This window comes from Camarhynchus parvulus, chromosome 20 (assembly GCF_901933205.1).
Source record: "Camarhynchus parvulus chromosome 20, STF_HiC, whole genome shotgun sequence".
Classification (NCBI taxonomy): domain Eukaryota; kingdom Metazoa; phylum Chordata; class Aves; order Passeriformes; family Thraupidae; genus Camarhynchus; species Camarhynchus parvulus.
Genome location: NC_044590.1, coordinates 7,561,543 through 7,576,790, shown reverse-complemented (window position 1 = coordinate 7,576,790; position 15,248 = coordinate 7,561,543). Strand labels below are relative to the sequence as shown.

Below are 15,248 nucleotides of genomic sequence, written 5' to 3'. Positions count from 1 at the left end.
CTGTGCAGGATCCAGCTGCCCTTCACCTGCCCCAGCCTGGGTGGACAGCCCTGCCCAGAGCCTGGCTCAGTGTGCAAGACCTGTTGGTTTGACTACTTGTAGTGTTCTCTCTCCAGTTCCCTGAGCACAGTATGGAGCCATGCCTGAGAGAGGAGAAATTTCCTGGGAAGATGTCTTGGGGGCTGTGTAGAGCACCCTGAGAACACCAGACCAAGCTGATTTGGGGCAGAAGGGGCGGCCAATATGAGGCCATTGTGGCTGCAGTGCCAGCCATGGCAATGACCCCCCCCACCTCAGTGCTGGGCTGGGAGAACTCACCCCCCACCCACAGGGATGGTGGGCAAGGAGTTGCTAGGTCCTGCTGTGGGGAGAGGAAGGGCAAGAAGAGCCAGGTCTGGCTTTTAAAGTGAAAAATAAAGTTTTTATTCAGTGTTTCCATAGTTGATTTATATCAAGGTAATGTCCCATCCCTCCCTGCAGTGTCTGCAGTGGCAGGATGGTTATCAAAGCCAATGCCCGGCTGTACCCAAGCAGGTTATTTTGCAGTAAGTATTTATAGATTTGTTTTATAGGTATATGGTGCATAAACAGCTTTGTGCTCACAGTATAAAATCTCTCTCTATGGAGCTGCAGTCAGAGGATGATGATGGCAGGGGCTGGAGGGGTCGTTCTGCTGCTGCCTCTATGGAAATGGCTCTGTGGGCTGGGGCTGCCAGCACTGCACAGAGGAGGGGCTGGCACAGGGGGTCCTGGTGTGCCCAGTGCTGGGGCACAGACAGCACAGGGACGTTCCCACCCCACAGACTGAGAACAGCAGTGAAGTGAGTGACTGCCACGGCAGCCCCCAGACCTCCCCAGCCCTTTTATCCTGCCTGTGCTCCCAGGAGGAGCGTGGGTGGCATCGGTGCCACGTGTCGGGGTCAGGCTGGGCTCTGGCAGTCGCCCTCCTGGGACATCTGGGGCTGAAGCAGGTGGGGGCCAGCGAGGCAGGGTTCCTGCAGCTGGGGGGCCAGGGCAGCAGCTCACAGGGGCTGGGGTGCGATGATGACGTTGCGGTAGCCCTTGACCCCCGTCAGCTGGTCGCTCTCAAAGTCCACCATCAGCTTCTGCAGCCCCGACAGCCGCGGCATCAGATCCATTCGGAATTTGGCCTCTGCCTGCGGCTCCACCGGCTCCTCACTGTGGGAGGGCAGGGAGTCACTGTGGCCTGTCACCCTCAGAGCCCCTTGTCACCCTCCCAGGGCCCGCAGGACAGTGCTGGGCCTTTGGCAAGCAAAGACCTCTGCAGGGAGGCCGAACCTCTTCCCCAGCGAGGTGTAGGGTCGGGATACTCTGAGTCCACAGGGGCCAGCAGAGCCCTGGCTCCTGCTGTGCCCCATGGCTGCCCTCCCTGGGAGCTCCACACACAGAAATCCACCCCCACACCACTCCCAACATCCCAGCCAGGTGAAGGGGGAAAAGCTCTTACAGCTCCTTGACCAGCTGCCCCTGGGTGAGGCCGGTGCCCTCCACCACGAACACACAGCCGTTCAGGGGCACGGTGAGAGGGTTCACCAGGCTGATCTCGGCCACCAGCTTCCGATTCTGCATTGGCTCCCCTAAAATCTGCAAGTAGGAGAGGTTGGACCCCAAGCACCCCTGGTGCTCCCCTTGCCCCGGGGCTGAGGCAGGACCTTAGGGATGCAGGTCCCAGGGGATGCAGCCCTGCTCAGTGAAGCAGGACCTGCTGCCCAAGCCCTGGGGTAGCCCCCAGGGTTCACAGCAACTCACTCCCCTCAAACCTGCCTGGGATGGGACTTTGGATCCTTACCCTGATCTTGATCGGTGGATTCTCAACATAAATGTCCCTGACAGCCACAAGGATGTCGCCAGTCTGGTGATCATTCAGGAGAGCCACCACCTTGATGAGGTTGTCCTGGGTCAGTTTGTCCCTGTACTCTTCGTACAGGATGCGCAGGGGCACCCTCTTCTCTGGAAGGGCAGCAGAGATGGGTCAGCACCCATGGCATCTCCAGCCCAGAACCCACAGTCCTGCGCTGGCACCCAGCTGCTGCTGGCATGGTTTGGGCTCCCCAGGAGCTTCTCCAGGTGCTTTGCAAGGATGGGGGGGCTGGGGTTCCTGCAGGGCTGGGGTTCCAGTGCTGAGTGCCAGAAGGGATGTTCAGGGTGTGGGGATGGGAAGGAGCCTTGTCCTAGGGCAAGGCTCCAGGGTGATGCCTGCACCAGGGGTCCAGAGTGCCAGCCCTTGGCAGCCAGTGTGGCAATGGGAGGCAGCCTGGTCCCTGGCAGCTGCCCTCACTCAGCCCTCAGCCTTGTTCATCTGAAAGTCCTTCAGGGATGGGGCGGTCCAGGGGAAGGACATGGAAGGAGGCTGAAAGCAACCAGCTGCAGAACTGCCTGGAACAAGGAGCCCAGAGTGGCTGTGACCATGAGAAAGGGATCCTGACATTCATGAGGCAAGATCTGAAGTGCCGTACGTCAGCTGAGACTGTGGGGAGAGGAACAAGCCTGGCTTCCTATACTGGCACAAAGTGCTGGGGTGCCCTAAAGAATGCAGCCTGGGAAGTCCTGGGGTCTGTATTCTGAGGCAGGAGCTGAGGGTAGAAGTTTCAGGAGCTCATAATTAATGTTTCAGAAGGAATGGTGTTGGGTTAACTTTTGCACAGGAATGTTAAGTGCCCCAAAGGCCACAGCACACGTCCCCACTCCCCATCCAGCCCTGCAAAAGGCTCCAAGTACCAGCTGGTGCTTCTGCCAGCATGAGCAGAGGCACATCCCTCTCCCCTCCATGGTGGCAAGGGCCAGCACATTCCTCATTCCTGTAAAGCAGCTCAACACCTGGCAGAGCGCCGAGCGCTGCGTTTGCAAGAGGGCTGGTGAGGAGCAGGGCTCGGCGTGGGGTAAACATTTCCCTGTTCCAGGACAGCAGATGTGTGGCCTTTCCAAGCCCTGAAGGGTCTCTGCAAACTCACGTAAGCCCAAACTCGTGTTTAAGGACCAGATGGTGATGTTCATGTGTGTGACAAGGGCGAGGGAGGGTCGGGGGCCGTGCCAGGACAGCTCTGCAGCCCAAGGCCCACCCACGGAGACACCGAGAGCTTCAGCGCTGCTGGCCAGGAAACCCAGTGCTGCTCACTTCCTCCAGCCTGGGACCACGCACTCAGGGCTCAGCAGGGCCAGCTCCACTCTCTCTGGTGTGGGAAGATCCCACCAGAGAGCCCAGCCTAGCCCAAAGTCTGAGGGAAAGCAGGAGGGATGCAGACAAGTGCCACAGAGTGCCTGGGATGGCAGCTGGGTGTGCCCAGCCTGCTCCCTTGGCAAAACAGCTACAGCAGCAGTGGCTTGTCCAGCTCCAAATGCTTTTCCAGCCTCTGCCTGAGCAATTTCCTCAATCTCTCACAAAGATTAAAAATCCACAGTGGTAGTTAGCTAAGGAGGATGCCCCAAAGTGGCACTGCCTACTGAGCAGCAGAACACAGGCTGAGCTGACCCCAGCCCTGGTGAAGCATCTCCTTCACCATCAGTGGGTCCCTTACCTGCCCTGGGCTCAATGTCGATGTCCACCGGGTCAGTGAGGCCGCACTGGGGCCCGAGGGTGCCGTTGTGGCTGGTGGCACGGGCACACAGTGTCACCCTGCAGACACGCTCCTCGTCCGTGTTGTTGTTGACCACAGCAAAGACATCGAAGTCGCTGCCCTTGTTGGCACCCTCTGACACCTTGATCCTGAGGTGCAGCCCCTCATCCTCCTCCCCAATGGACTTCTTCTGATGCTCTGCCTTCTCAAACACTGCCCGCTCCTCCTCAGACCCTGCAGGTCACAAAATCCCTGTGATTCCCTGGAGTGCAGGGAGGGCCTGGCCTGGGCTGCTCTGCCCTGAGCCCTGCAGCCCTCCTGCTGCAGCTGTTTCCCAGCAGCAACATCCCTCCCTGGAGTCTGCCCCTGCAATCCCCCATACCCTCTGGGTATTTGTAGTTGTGGGTGATGTCCTCCCGGCTGTCCCTGCCTATGCTCTTGGTGCTGATGAACTTCCCCACGTCTGAGGAACGGATGCTCTGCTTCTGCATCCCGTCACCCTGCACCACCCAGTACACCACGTCGGCGTTCACCTCGGCGAAGATGAAGGGGATGTCGTACTTGAGCAGCATGTCACCCTCTTTGATGGCTTTGACAGGGGCTGGCCCGCAGCAGTAAACTCCTGCACGGAGCAGAGCCACTGTCACCACTCCAGGGCTCAGCCACAAGGGGTGGCTGTGGTGGGGTGACCCAGCAGTGCCAGGGTGTGAGGAGGATGGAGCTTCTGTGTGGAGCACGTTGTACCTTCACTCTTCTCCTGAGGGGTCGGGTCCAGCACCTGCCACCCGTCATAGACAGCTCCCAGGTCTGGACGGGTCATCCACGACTCCACCCAGCAGTGGAAGTTCCTGAGAGGGAAACCAGTGTGTAGGAGTCTCAGCCTCCCCCAGCACTGGCCAGGCTCTGGGGATGGGGCAGAAGTAGCCCAGGGGTGGGCAGGCTGAGGTCCTGCTGTGCTGCTCACCAGATCTTGTCCCAGGATTGCCTCTCCTGCTGGCCCCGCTCGTTGATGTAGCGGTCGATGGTCAGGTTGGCGTTGGTGTCATGGGCTGAGTTGTAGTTGGTCACCACCCGGCTGGGGATCCCCAGGCACCTCATGACTGTGGGGAGCAGGGCAGGGTGAGACAGGGCCAGGTTTGCTCCACTCCCATCCCACAGAGCCCCAGGTTTGCACAGCTCAGGTCCCGTGGAGCCTCAGGTTTGAACAACTCCTGCCCTTCCCTTTGCCTGTGAAAGGGCTGCCTGGGGACTGCTCCCCAGGAGAAGCCAGTTCCCTCAGCCACGGTGCACAGACAAGCTGGCTGGGTGGCACCTCCTCTGACAGCCTGACAGGTTTGATATTGCAGCAAAAAAAGGCACAAAAAGCGTCTGTGAGAGCTTTGGAGGCAGAGTGTGGGCAGTCGTGCTGAACCCCAGATTTCATCTCCCAGCTGTCTTTCACTGCACAGGGAGCTCCCCAGGGAGCAGGGAGGCAGTTACAGTGCTTCAAAGGAAGGCTATAAACCTCTGCGAGTCACTGAAAACCCACTTTAGTTTTTTGCTATTTCTCTTCTCTAAAAAGGGTCTTTTCTGTCTGTGACACATCAGTGCTCTCACAGGCAGCGTTTTTCTTGGGGCAAAGCTGCACGAGCATATGTGAGTGTTTCCCAGCAGCAGCAAGTCTGGAATTTTTCTCTTGTTTTTCCCCAGTCGGATTGCCCTGGTGGCCATGACATTATTTTGATCTTAGTGGATTCATGACTTTATTGCAAACTTGGCCTTAAAGCCACTTCCCTCACCCTGGCCTGCCTCAGTTCCTCCCTCGCTGCCTGGCCTGGGAGGCAGTGCTGATTGAAAAACCAGAGCCCTTTTGTACAATTTTTCCCTCTATTTCCTGACAAACTAGAGTAATATCTAATTGCAAAGGAATCGTTGCAGGCTGATTGCAGCTCTTCCCTCTGGATGCAGCACCAGGAGTGGATGAGGGGCAGGGGCCGGGGTGGGAGATGGGGGGAGATGGGTGACCCTGTCCTGTGGAGAAGGAGACACCAGAGGAATCTGCTCTCACCAGTGCAAGCCACAGCAGCAAAGACCCAGCACTGGCCATACTTGACTGGCTGGCACCCAAAATTCTTCCACCTCTTGAGAATGTCCACGCTCCCAATCCAGGCCATGGGGCTCATCCCATCCTCGTAGCGATCGTCCCACCGCCCAAACAGCACCCCCCGGTCCTCGTCATTGCAGTTCACCTGTGGCCAGAGAAAAGGGGAAGGATGGAGGGGCAGGAACAGCCTGGGGAGGGAGGGGAAAAGCCTTTGCCCCGTTCACATGCACTGGCACCCACATTAATATCCTGTATCCATGCAAGAGCTCACTGGGATGCAGGTGGACATGGTGCTAATCCAGGATGAATTTTAGAAACACATCCTCCTGCCTGGGAATTTGGGAGTGATTACCCCTGAAAGGATCTGTGCCCACTCCTGCTTTTTGTTTCCTCTAAAAAAGCTCTTACACTATAGGAGTAGGAACAGGGAAAGGATGTAAAAGAGAGAGGAAAAATCCCAGAGAAGGAAAATGGCGTGAAACTGGGGGGGTGTGGCAAATGCTGTCTGCCACAGCTGTAGCTGGGGGGTGTTTGCAGCCCAGGCAATGAGGGGGGCTGGGGACAGGGTGCACCCCAGACTCACCATGGCGCTCACCACCCTGCCAATGTACACGGGGTCATTGCGGCGGGAGCAGTCCCGGTTCTGGTCCCTCAGGTGTTTGGGGTTTATGTCCAGCATCTTGAGGCAGATGGCCAAGACTTCATCCTCAAACTGGTGGAGAGCAGGGAGAAAAGGTTGTGTGAGGTCCCCACACAGGCTCTGCCACCTCTGTCCTCCCTCTCTGGCCTGCCAGCAGAACTGCTGGGTACAGGGGTCACACCTCCTCAGGGTCCCCTCCCCAGCCAGCACCCACTGAGTGATGTGCCCACTGTCCCCACTCAGCCTGAGAAGCCTGTGGGTGATCTCCTGCCTACGTCCTGGGGCTGGATCTGGTTTCCTGTGACTGCACAGGGGTCAGGGCAGGGACCTGACTTCCTGGAAAATCTATTTCCCATCAGGGCTGAGTCACAGCCCTTCCATGAATTGAGGCGTGGATCCTGTGGAGGCCATGGGCACCCCCACTGCTGCGGGCCCCCAGCCCTTTGCTCAGGGAGGGTGGCTGAGCGAGCCCTGTGCCCTGGGGGTGCAGCTCAGGGTGTGAGCACTGCCTTATCGGCACCCCTGGCACAGTGCCCAGGAATTCATTATCAGGCACCAGCTCCCAGCACAGCAGGGCCGCCCAGATTAGGGACACATGGCTGTGGGGCCCCCAGGAGCCAGGGGGAAACACTCCCCTTGCCTTGCCACGCTTTGAAGTCAGCACATTCCCTCTTGGAAATGAGATTCCGGGTTCTTTGACCCATGGCTGGACTCCAAGGTGCTGACAGCATTTGGGGCGCATGTTGGTGAGGGGCACACACGTGGCACCGGTCCCTGTGTCCTGCAGCACCAGAGCTGCATGGCCAGAGGTCCCAAGGGTCCCAGGGGGCCTGGCCTGCTCACCTGGCCGAAGTTCCAGGGGATGGAGTAGATGTAATCACAGGTGCCCTGGAAGATCAGCCCGTCCTGGGACAGGACGTACTCACGGCGCTCGTTCTCGTCACGCATGAAAACCGTGTCCTCTGTGGGGACAGCGAGAGATGGGGACAGGGCCCTGCCCTGCACAACCAGCTGCCTGACCCCCTCCCTGTGGATGGATCCAGTGGGAAATGAGGCACATGGGGCTGGAACTGCTCATGCCTCAAACAGCTGCTGGGAAATTTCAGCCCAGGTTGATTTAAAGTGATGGGAAAACTTCAGCGGGTCTGTGGTTTGCTCTCCATTCTTTCTCATGTCTCTGTCTTTCCTCCCTTTTATTTAATGGAGATGGATCTTCTCAGCAGGGGAGACCTCCCTGGGGGTGCAGTGAGCAGTGGGAGTGGGAGTGCTGGCTCAGCACAGCCAAAGCCATTTCTCTCACAGCAGCTACTGCTGTGGAAATCAACATTGACTGGAAATGTTTGCAGAAGGAAACCCCACATGTCCACCCTCAGTGCTCAGCACAGCCCTGGCTGAGCAGAGCTTCCTATGGCCCCTTATCTCTGCAGATCCAGCGTGGGACACTTGAGATCCAGGAAATCAGCCAGTCCAAAGGCAGGGGAAGGACGTGGAGAGAGGAAAATCCCAGGGCTGTTGAACCTTACAGCACTGAATCGAACCTCTCCTCTGGGTCCGGCTGCCCAAATTTCACCAGGCCACTGATATCCATGTCACTGAGTCCACAGCTGGGTGCCTGGGTGAGGCTGGGTGAGAATGGGCCTGGTGGGGGCAATTAGGGACAACTGGGGGCAATTAGGGACATTTAGAGGGTTTTCCCCTGTGCCCTGCCTGGCCAGGAGCTGGTGCCAGGGACTGCCCAGGGCTTCACACCAGCAGCACAGTGGTGAACTCCCACCATGCTGGGGGCAGCCTGGACAGGCCATTGGGTGTTTGGGGTGGTGGCAAAGGGGCTCTGGGTGTTGTAGGGTGGGGATGGTGCTCCTGGCCCCGACCCACTGCAGGGATTGTGTGGAGACTGAAGCAAAGTGAGGCTTTCTGCTTAAACCTGCCTTCAGACCAGGGCTTGGGACACCTGGATCTGCACTGGGATGAGACCTGTGCCGGGGGGAAGCCTGGGGAGCATCTTGTGCTTGCCTGAGCCCTGGAACCCCGGGACTCAGAGAGCTGAAAGCCTCACCTGGGTGCCAGGGGTTGAAGAGCAGGATGAAGTCCCCGATCTGGTAGCTGGAGCCCTGGTAGTCAGTGCAGGTCTCCAGGGTCAGTCTGTAGCGGCCGATGCGGGCGTCGGGTGGGGAGCAGAGGGACACAGAGAGGGACTCCCCGTCCTGCTGCTGCACCACGGCACTCCAGCACGACTCCTCGGGGCAGTCACTCATGGCAAAGTGCGACTGGGTTCCTGATGTCTCACTGGGACAGGGCCCTGTCAGGAAGGAGCAGGTCAGTCCTCCCAGTGCTCCAGAGCCCCTGGAGCCCCGTGTCACCATGATATTTTCTGAAAAATCCCTTCACTCGGATTTTTCTCCTGAGAAGCCTCAGAAAAGAAATGTCAGCAATAATTAGCTGGTTGCTTCGAATGTAGTCTGGAGGTTGCTTACCTACAGGTGCATCTTTGATTGATTCCATGTGAATTGTTTTTAGTTAATGACCAATCCCAGTCCAGCTGTGTCGGGACTCTGGTCAATCACGGGTTTTTATTATTCATTCTTTTCCAGCCTTTTGTCTATATCCTTTCTCTTTCTTTAGTATAGTTTTAGTATATAATTTCTTTTGATATGATATATATGATATATATGATACAATATATGATATGATATATCAGATTATGATATAATAATATATAATAATATATAATAATATATCAGCCTTCTGAGAGCCTAAAGTCAGATTCTCATCTCTCACCTCTTCCTGGAGACCTCACAACACAACAGCCCCATGCCATGGAGGCTGCACCAAGGGCACCTGCTCCAAGCCCCCTGCCCTGTGGCAGCTGCCTGGATCTCGGCTGTCCCAGTCTGGAACATTCCCATGTAGTTTATCAGGTACTGAGGGCACAGGGTAGCCCAGCTGCGGGGAGCTCAGGCGTGTGTCTCACTGTTTGGGAAGGGACAGACTCGCCCTGTGGGGGCCAGCAGAGCACAGGGGTGCTTGCCCTGGTGCCAGGGGTCTGTTCTCAGATGCAGCCGCTCCTGTCTCCTGCCAGCAGCGCTGCTGAGCCCCTGCAGCCACGCACGGGGATGAGCAGAGCCCGGCCGTGAGCCCCGGAGCCCGGTAGGTGTGAGCAGCCTCAGGCGTTGCTGCAAACATCCCGGCGTTAGGGATGACCTCAGTGGCCAAAGCGCCGAGCCTGGGACAGTGTGATCCCTGCCGGCCCCTCCGAGCTGCAGCCACGGCCAAGCCACCTGCACCGAGCCAGCTCCAGAGCCGCTATCGGAGCGGTGCCGCCCAGCCCGGCCCCGCACCGCCCGGCCCCGCACCGCCCGGCCTCGCACCGCCCGGTCCCGCACAGCCTGGCCGGCAGCCGAGGCAGCGGTGCCACCGCTGTTCCCTCTCCTCCCCGGAGCACAGCCCCGGCTGGGCCCCTGCCAGGCCTCGCCCACAGGCCGGTCACCAAAAATACTCGTGAACTCACGGTGGTGACACAGTTTCTCCTCCCGGGGAGGCTGGGCTGAGTTCACGGCGTCCTTTGGGCAAGAGCCAGCGCTGCCGTGAGCTGGGCAGACACAGGAGCCTGCCTCCTCCTCCTCCTCCTGCTGCCTCCACAGCCCACATCATCTCCCTGGACTCCAGCACCTGAACGGGGCTCTGCCAGCACGGCTACTGCAAAAATACAGCTCTAATTTCACTCTATTTTTCCTACCCTCTTTCTTATGAAAGGCAGGACGTGACCTCGGTGGCTTTGCTGTCCCAAACCGAGGGACAGCTCTGGCAGTGCCTGCCTTGACAGGTCCGGCCCCAGTTTGGAATGTGCTGGGGCTGCTGGGGTGGCACTGCCACGTGCCTCTGCGAGCACCACAGCACCTTTGCCCTCTTTCTGCAGCTCTGGGGCTGGGATCCAGCCCAGAGGAGCCTCTGCCAGCCTGTGCCTGGCCCGGGAGGCTCCTCTGGGCTGTGCCCGTGGCTTCTTCCCCTGCAAAGCCAGCCCGGGACTGCCCGGCTGTAGCATGGCCTTGGGGCTGCTGGGGCACCGAGGTGTAGGGCGAAGCTGGGAGGTGCTGGGTTTTGTTTTGTCACCAGAGCTTTTGGGATGGAAATAGGAGAGTTTTACTCTGCAAGGAAACTTGGGTGCAGTTTTACTTTGAATTCTGGCCGGGTTGACTCAGCATGGTGCTTCAGCCCCAAAATAGCTCCTGCCTGAGGAATAGTTTCCTCTCGCTTTGCTCTGAGCTGGCGGGGCTGAGCCCCTGCCCGGCGGCTGCACCCAGCCCTGGCTGTGAGAGCCCAGCCCAGCCCAGTCCCGGCCCGGGGGGCTGCGCTGGGGGTGCTCCGTGGGAACATTTCCCTTCTCCAGTGTTTGTGTTTCCTGAGCAAACCCCGCTCTGGGATGTCTGAGAGCACAGCAGGGCTGGGTGTAAATCCCATCAGCAGAAATGCTGCGATACCTCTGGATGAAAAGATTCACTGTGCTGATGTTTCTGAGAGGGGCAGGAGGGTTGGGCAGGATTCTGGCCTCAGCCAAGGTACTTGCTGGTGAGCTGGCAGCCCTGTCGTGATCTTAGTCTGGCTCAGCCCTAGGAGGAGGAGGACGGGGAGGAGGTGATGATGCTGGTGGCTTTTTGCTTTATTTATCACTTCCTCTCTCACTAAGGAGATGAATTTCTACCTTTTTTTCTTGTGATATAAAAGCTGTGGCCAGCACCAGGTGAGGAGCAGGGACTGTGTGACATGGGGCAGGTGTCGTGGCACAGCCCCCGTGGGAGCACAGCTGAGCTTTGGGGGCAGGAGCAGAGGTGGTGACACCCACCCAGCCCTCCCTGGCGACGCAGGTGTGGCGGCACTCACCGGTCTCGACGTTGAAGGAGAGTTTGTCCACGCCCTCGTCGTAGGCGCGTCCCGAGAAGCGCAGGGTGATGCTGAAGGGCTGTCCCCGCCGCAGCACCAGCTGCTTGCAGCCCATGTCCGCCGTGCGGTGCTCCCGCCCGTTGCGGTCGCAGTGCAGGTCCCACGTCTCCAGCACCAGGTCTGCGAAGGCAGGGGCAGGTACAGCTCTGAGCTGGGACACGTCGGGCACTCCCGAGGCTTGGCAAGGAGGGCTGGCTGTGCCCATCCCGAGCCCCGGGTTGGGACCTTGGCGAGGTCCCTGAGCCTCCCCCACCCGCAGTGCCCTGTGCTCCCAGATGTGCCGGGCAGAGCATCGCTCCAGGAGGGCGCTGTGACCTGAGCATCCTCCCAGGAGCGCTCTGAGGGCTGGGCTCCCGCTGTGTGCTGTGACAGGGGCACAGCTTTGGCAGCCAAGCTCACAGCGACTTTTTGCCCTCCTGATCCAGCTCTACGCTGTGTTGTGCCATGGAGCTGCCACTGTGCTGCCAGAGCTGTGCCCTGCCTGCGTCTCACAGCACCCAGCACCAGCCAAAGCCCAGCACTCAGCTCTGCTCTCAGGGGGCCTTTCACTGGGGCTGCTGTCTGTGTGCCCCATCCCAAGCATGTGCTGCTGAGTGAGCCCAGGAATGCCCAGGATGTTCCTGTGCCCCAGCCAGGCCTCCAGCAGCTTTACTGTGCTGACAAACTGGGGAGTGCAAGTGTAGATTTGGTGACAGAGGGTGTCTGATGCCCCAGCCATATGCAGGCTGCTCTGCTCTGCTGGCAGCCCAGGCAGGGCTGTGTGCCAGCCGCCAGCAGCCACGTCCCTGCCACCCTGGGCACTGTGCCGGAGCGATGAGATATCCATCATCCCGTGAGGCCATTGACCCCTGACTGCTCTGCAGTGATGTATTCATCACCAGAATAAGCAAAAGCATTCTGTGCAGAGAGCACAGAGCAATTGAGGGACTGGGCAGGTCAGTGGGCAACCAGTGGGCAAGCTGAGGCTCGCTGCCCCATGCCATGGCTCTCCTCGGCCATGCCCTTCCCAGTGCCAGCTCTGGTAGTCACCAAGCCCTCCCTGGACAGTGGCAAATGGAAACAGCAGCCCCTGAGCTCACTATCCCCAGAAAACACTGCTGCTGGCTCTCTGGGCAAGGGGACTCTGCAGTATGGGCCAGGGGAGGGCAGTGGGCTTGTCACTGTCCCCACTACAGTGTGAGAGCTGCTTGAACGGTCCCTAGTCAAGGGCAAGGTCCCCACAGCCAGGCCATGGGAACTGTGAGGTGGGGATAGAGCACACACAAGCCCCTTCCCTCCCTGCCTCCCCCTCTGTGAGCAGCACAGCCCCCTGCTATGGAACATGGACTGTACAGGTGGAATCTCACGGCTGACATGGAGCTTGGTTAACATGGTTAAGCTTGCTGACAATAAAATAAACAATAAGTGTGTTCAGAGAATAGGATCAGGGCTCCTCCTTGTCCCAATCACCCTGGGGTTTTCATCCTCAGCAGATTTAGCAAAAAGCAGATTTCTCAAAGCACAGGTGCCTCTAACCAAACCAATGGGTGCCAAGGGATGGGTGGGAAGGGGGCTGTGGTGCTGCAAGGGGTAGCAGCACCCTGGGCACTCAGGAGCAGGAGCTGCCCAGTGTGTTCAGGACAAGAGGACACAGTGCCAAGCTGTGCCAAGGGAAATTCAGGCTGGACATTAGGAAAAAATTTTTCACAGAGTGATTGGGCTTTAGAATGTGCTGCCCAGGGACATGGTGGAGCCTCTGTCCCTGGAGGTATTTAAAAAAAGACTGGATGTGGCACTTAGTGCCAGGGTCTGGTTGATAAGGTGGTGTTAGGTCATAGGTTGGACTTGAGGCTCTTAAAGGTCTTTTCCAACTTAGTTAATTCTGTGATTCTGTAGCTGCTCAGCTATGTGTCTGAGCGAGTGTCTGACCCGAGGGACCTGTGTTGGTATTGCTACAGCAGAGCTGGGAGCCAGGGCAGCCTGAGGCACTGTGGCACGGCAGAGCAGAGTGATGCCGTCTCACCCAGAGGGCTGTGTGCCCGCGGGAATCACACAGACCCGTTTCCTGGGACTTCAGGGGCAGCTGTGTGGGAGCTGGGGGCTGTCTCTGCCCTGAAGAACCAAGCGTGCAGGATTGCCGAAGCCCAGAAGCCCTTTTCCTGCCTGAGCCTCCTGAAATCCCCTCACCCTGTCAGGCGCACGCTCCCGGCCCAGCTGTCCCCCCTGCTCTGCCGGGAAAGCTTTAAATAGCACCAAACTTCATCCTAAGGCTCCTAGCGACGCCGGGGCCGGAGGAGAATCGGGAGGGAGGGAAGGGCACAGACTGCGCGGACCCCGCACGGACCCTGCTGGGCTTTGATCGCCGTCCCGCTTCAGTCTGTCCGTCCGTCCCCACCTCGGGCTGCTCAGGGACCGGCTGCAGCCCCAGCGAGCCCGGAGCGTTGCGGGGGCACCGAGCGCCGCCTGGGGCGGGGATGCGGCCGCTCGGGACTTCCCGGGACGGGACCGAGCCCGGCACCTGCGGGGTTCGCGCCGCTCCTACCTTCGGCCATGGTGCCGGGCGGTGCGGGTCGGTGCTGCCGGTGCCTGTCCCGGTGCTGTCCCGGTGCCGCGGGCAGTGCTGCCGGTGCCGGTGTCGGTCCTTGTCGCGCTCCGGGTGCCGGCGGAGCTGCCCCTCACCACCCGCTGTCCGGCCCCACCGCCCGCCCCATTTATCCCGCCCGCCCCCCGCGCACCCCCCGCCTCTCCCCGCGGCCGGGCGGCCGGAGGGAAGAAAGGAAAAACAAAGTTTCCAGGAAACGGGCGGCTTTAGGTCCCACCTATTGAAAGCAACCACCCAAAAAAAGGCAGCAGGTTTCGGAGCCCCCGGGTTGGCAGCGGCGGAGTCTCCCGGGACCCCACAGCCCTCGGGTTGGAAATGGCCCCGCTGCCGATCAAGAGGAGCGAGAACAAGGGGGCGGAGAGGGGCTGCGCGGCTTTCAGCGAAGTGCCCGGACTCGAGACTCTTTTCTCCTTATAAAGTTCTTTCCCTCCTCTGGCAGCGTCCCCATCCTGGCCAGTCCTGGTGGGATGCGTTTGCCGGGAATCGCATCCCCTTCCCGTCGCTGCATCCCTGAGAGATGGGGTCTGAAGGGAAAACGTGGTGAAAACTTTGCTGCTGGACAGCAGATGTGTTGGAATCAGCGCCGGTGGCTCGGGGACGTGGAAGTGTGCACACAGCAGCGACCACCACATTCCTTGGAAGTCCCTGTCCCATGGACTGGCCATCCCTCTCCTGCCTGGGGGTCCCTGCCTCAGGGGCTTGCCAGTGGTGCCACCTGGGCAGGTCCCAGCCCTCCCCGTGTGTCCTAAGGGTCACCCAACACACCAGAGACCCCCTGTCAGGGACAGCGGGCTGGGACCCCACACCTCCATGGGCTCTTGGGGTTTGGAAGCTCTGCCCTCCCCCCACTTGGGGTGGTCCTGGTCAGGGGCCTTGAGCTGAGCTCTGCTCAGGCACACCAGGGCACGGCACCGGGAGGGTCTGCAGTGAGTTGGACTCCTTGCCCAGCTCTGCCAAGGGACTTTTAGCACTGACAGAGTTGGTAAGGTCCAAGCATGCCAAGGGCAGAGTCCAGGAGGAGCCCCATGTGTGGGGGCTCCTGGTGTGTCCTGCTCTGGGGCACATGGCTGGTTTTACTGAAGCACTGTCCCCAATGCACCTGTGGCTGGGGGAGTCCCATCCTCCATCACCTTCTTTAAGGGAGGTGGGGAGGGATATTGGAGCAGAAGCAGCAAACCCTTGCTGAGAGAAAGCTTGGGACAGCTGGTTTTAATGGAAACAATCCATGTACTACTCCACCACGGATGTGTATGGGCTGGGGACGTGCAGGTCATGGTGGGGGCCTTTGCCAAGTGCACAGCCTGTGCCAGCAGGGCCCTCCTCACCCCAGCAGTGCCACCCCACCCCAGGAAGGTCCATGCAGGAACAGTGCTGCCCTGTCAGTGTGCCCCTGGCTGGGTCTTGCTCTCCTTGCTCAGATTTCAGAAGAGA

General features: G+C 59.3%; 1 protein-coding gene across 1 annotated transcript; it reads right to left on the bottom strand.

Moving 5' to 3' along the window:
- Window positions 1–409: 409 nt before the first annotated feature.
- TGM2 (transglutaminase 2) lies at window positions 410–13,912 on the bottom strand. The gene is made up of 13 exons (XM_030963528.1): window positions 13,758–13,912; window positions 11,177–11,356; window positions 8,355–8,597; window positions 7,142–7,260; window positions 6,242–6,370; window positions 5,623–5,803; window positions 4,540–4,675; window positions 4,320–4,423; window positions 3,958–4,197; window positions 3,537–3,809; window positions 1,811–1,971; window positions 1,469–1,605; window positions 410–1,179 (listed from the first exon to the last, which is right to left on the bottom strand). The coding sequence occupies exons 1-13, from the start codon at window positions 13,765–13,767 to the stop codon at window positions 1,023–1,025; spliced, it is 2,070 nt and encodes a 689-aa protein (XP_030819388.1). The 5' UTR covers window positions 13,768–13,912; the 3' UTR covers window positions 410–1,022.
- Between the last annotated feature and the right edge of the window lie 1,336 nt (window positions 13,913–15,248).

Excerpts from the sequence above, each read along its gene's own strand:
- TGM2 (XM_030963528.1), bottom strand. Across the intron at positions 8,598-11,176 it reads CTCCTTCAACGTCGAGACCG|GGCCCTGTCCCAGTGAGACA; the intron begins GTGAGTGCCGCC and ends CCTTCCTGACAG. Across the intron at positions 3,810-3,957 it reads CAACTACAAATACCCAGAGG|GGTCTGAGGAGGAGCGGGCA; the intron begins GTATGGGGGATT and ends TGTGACCTGCAG.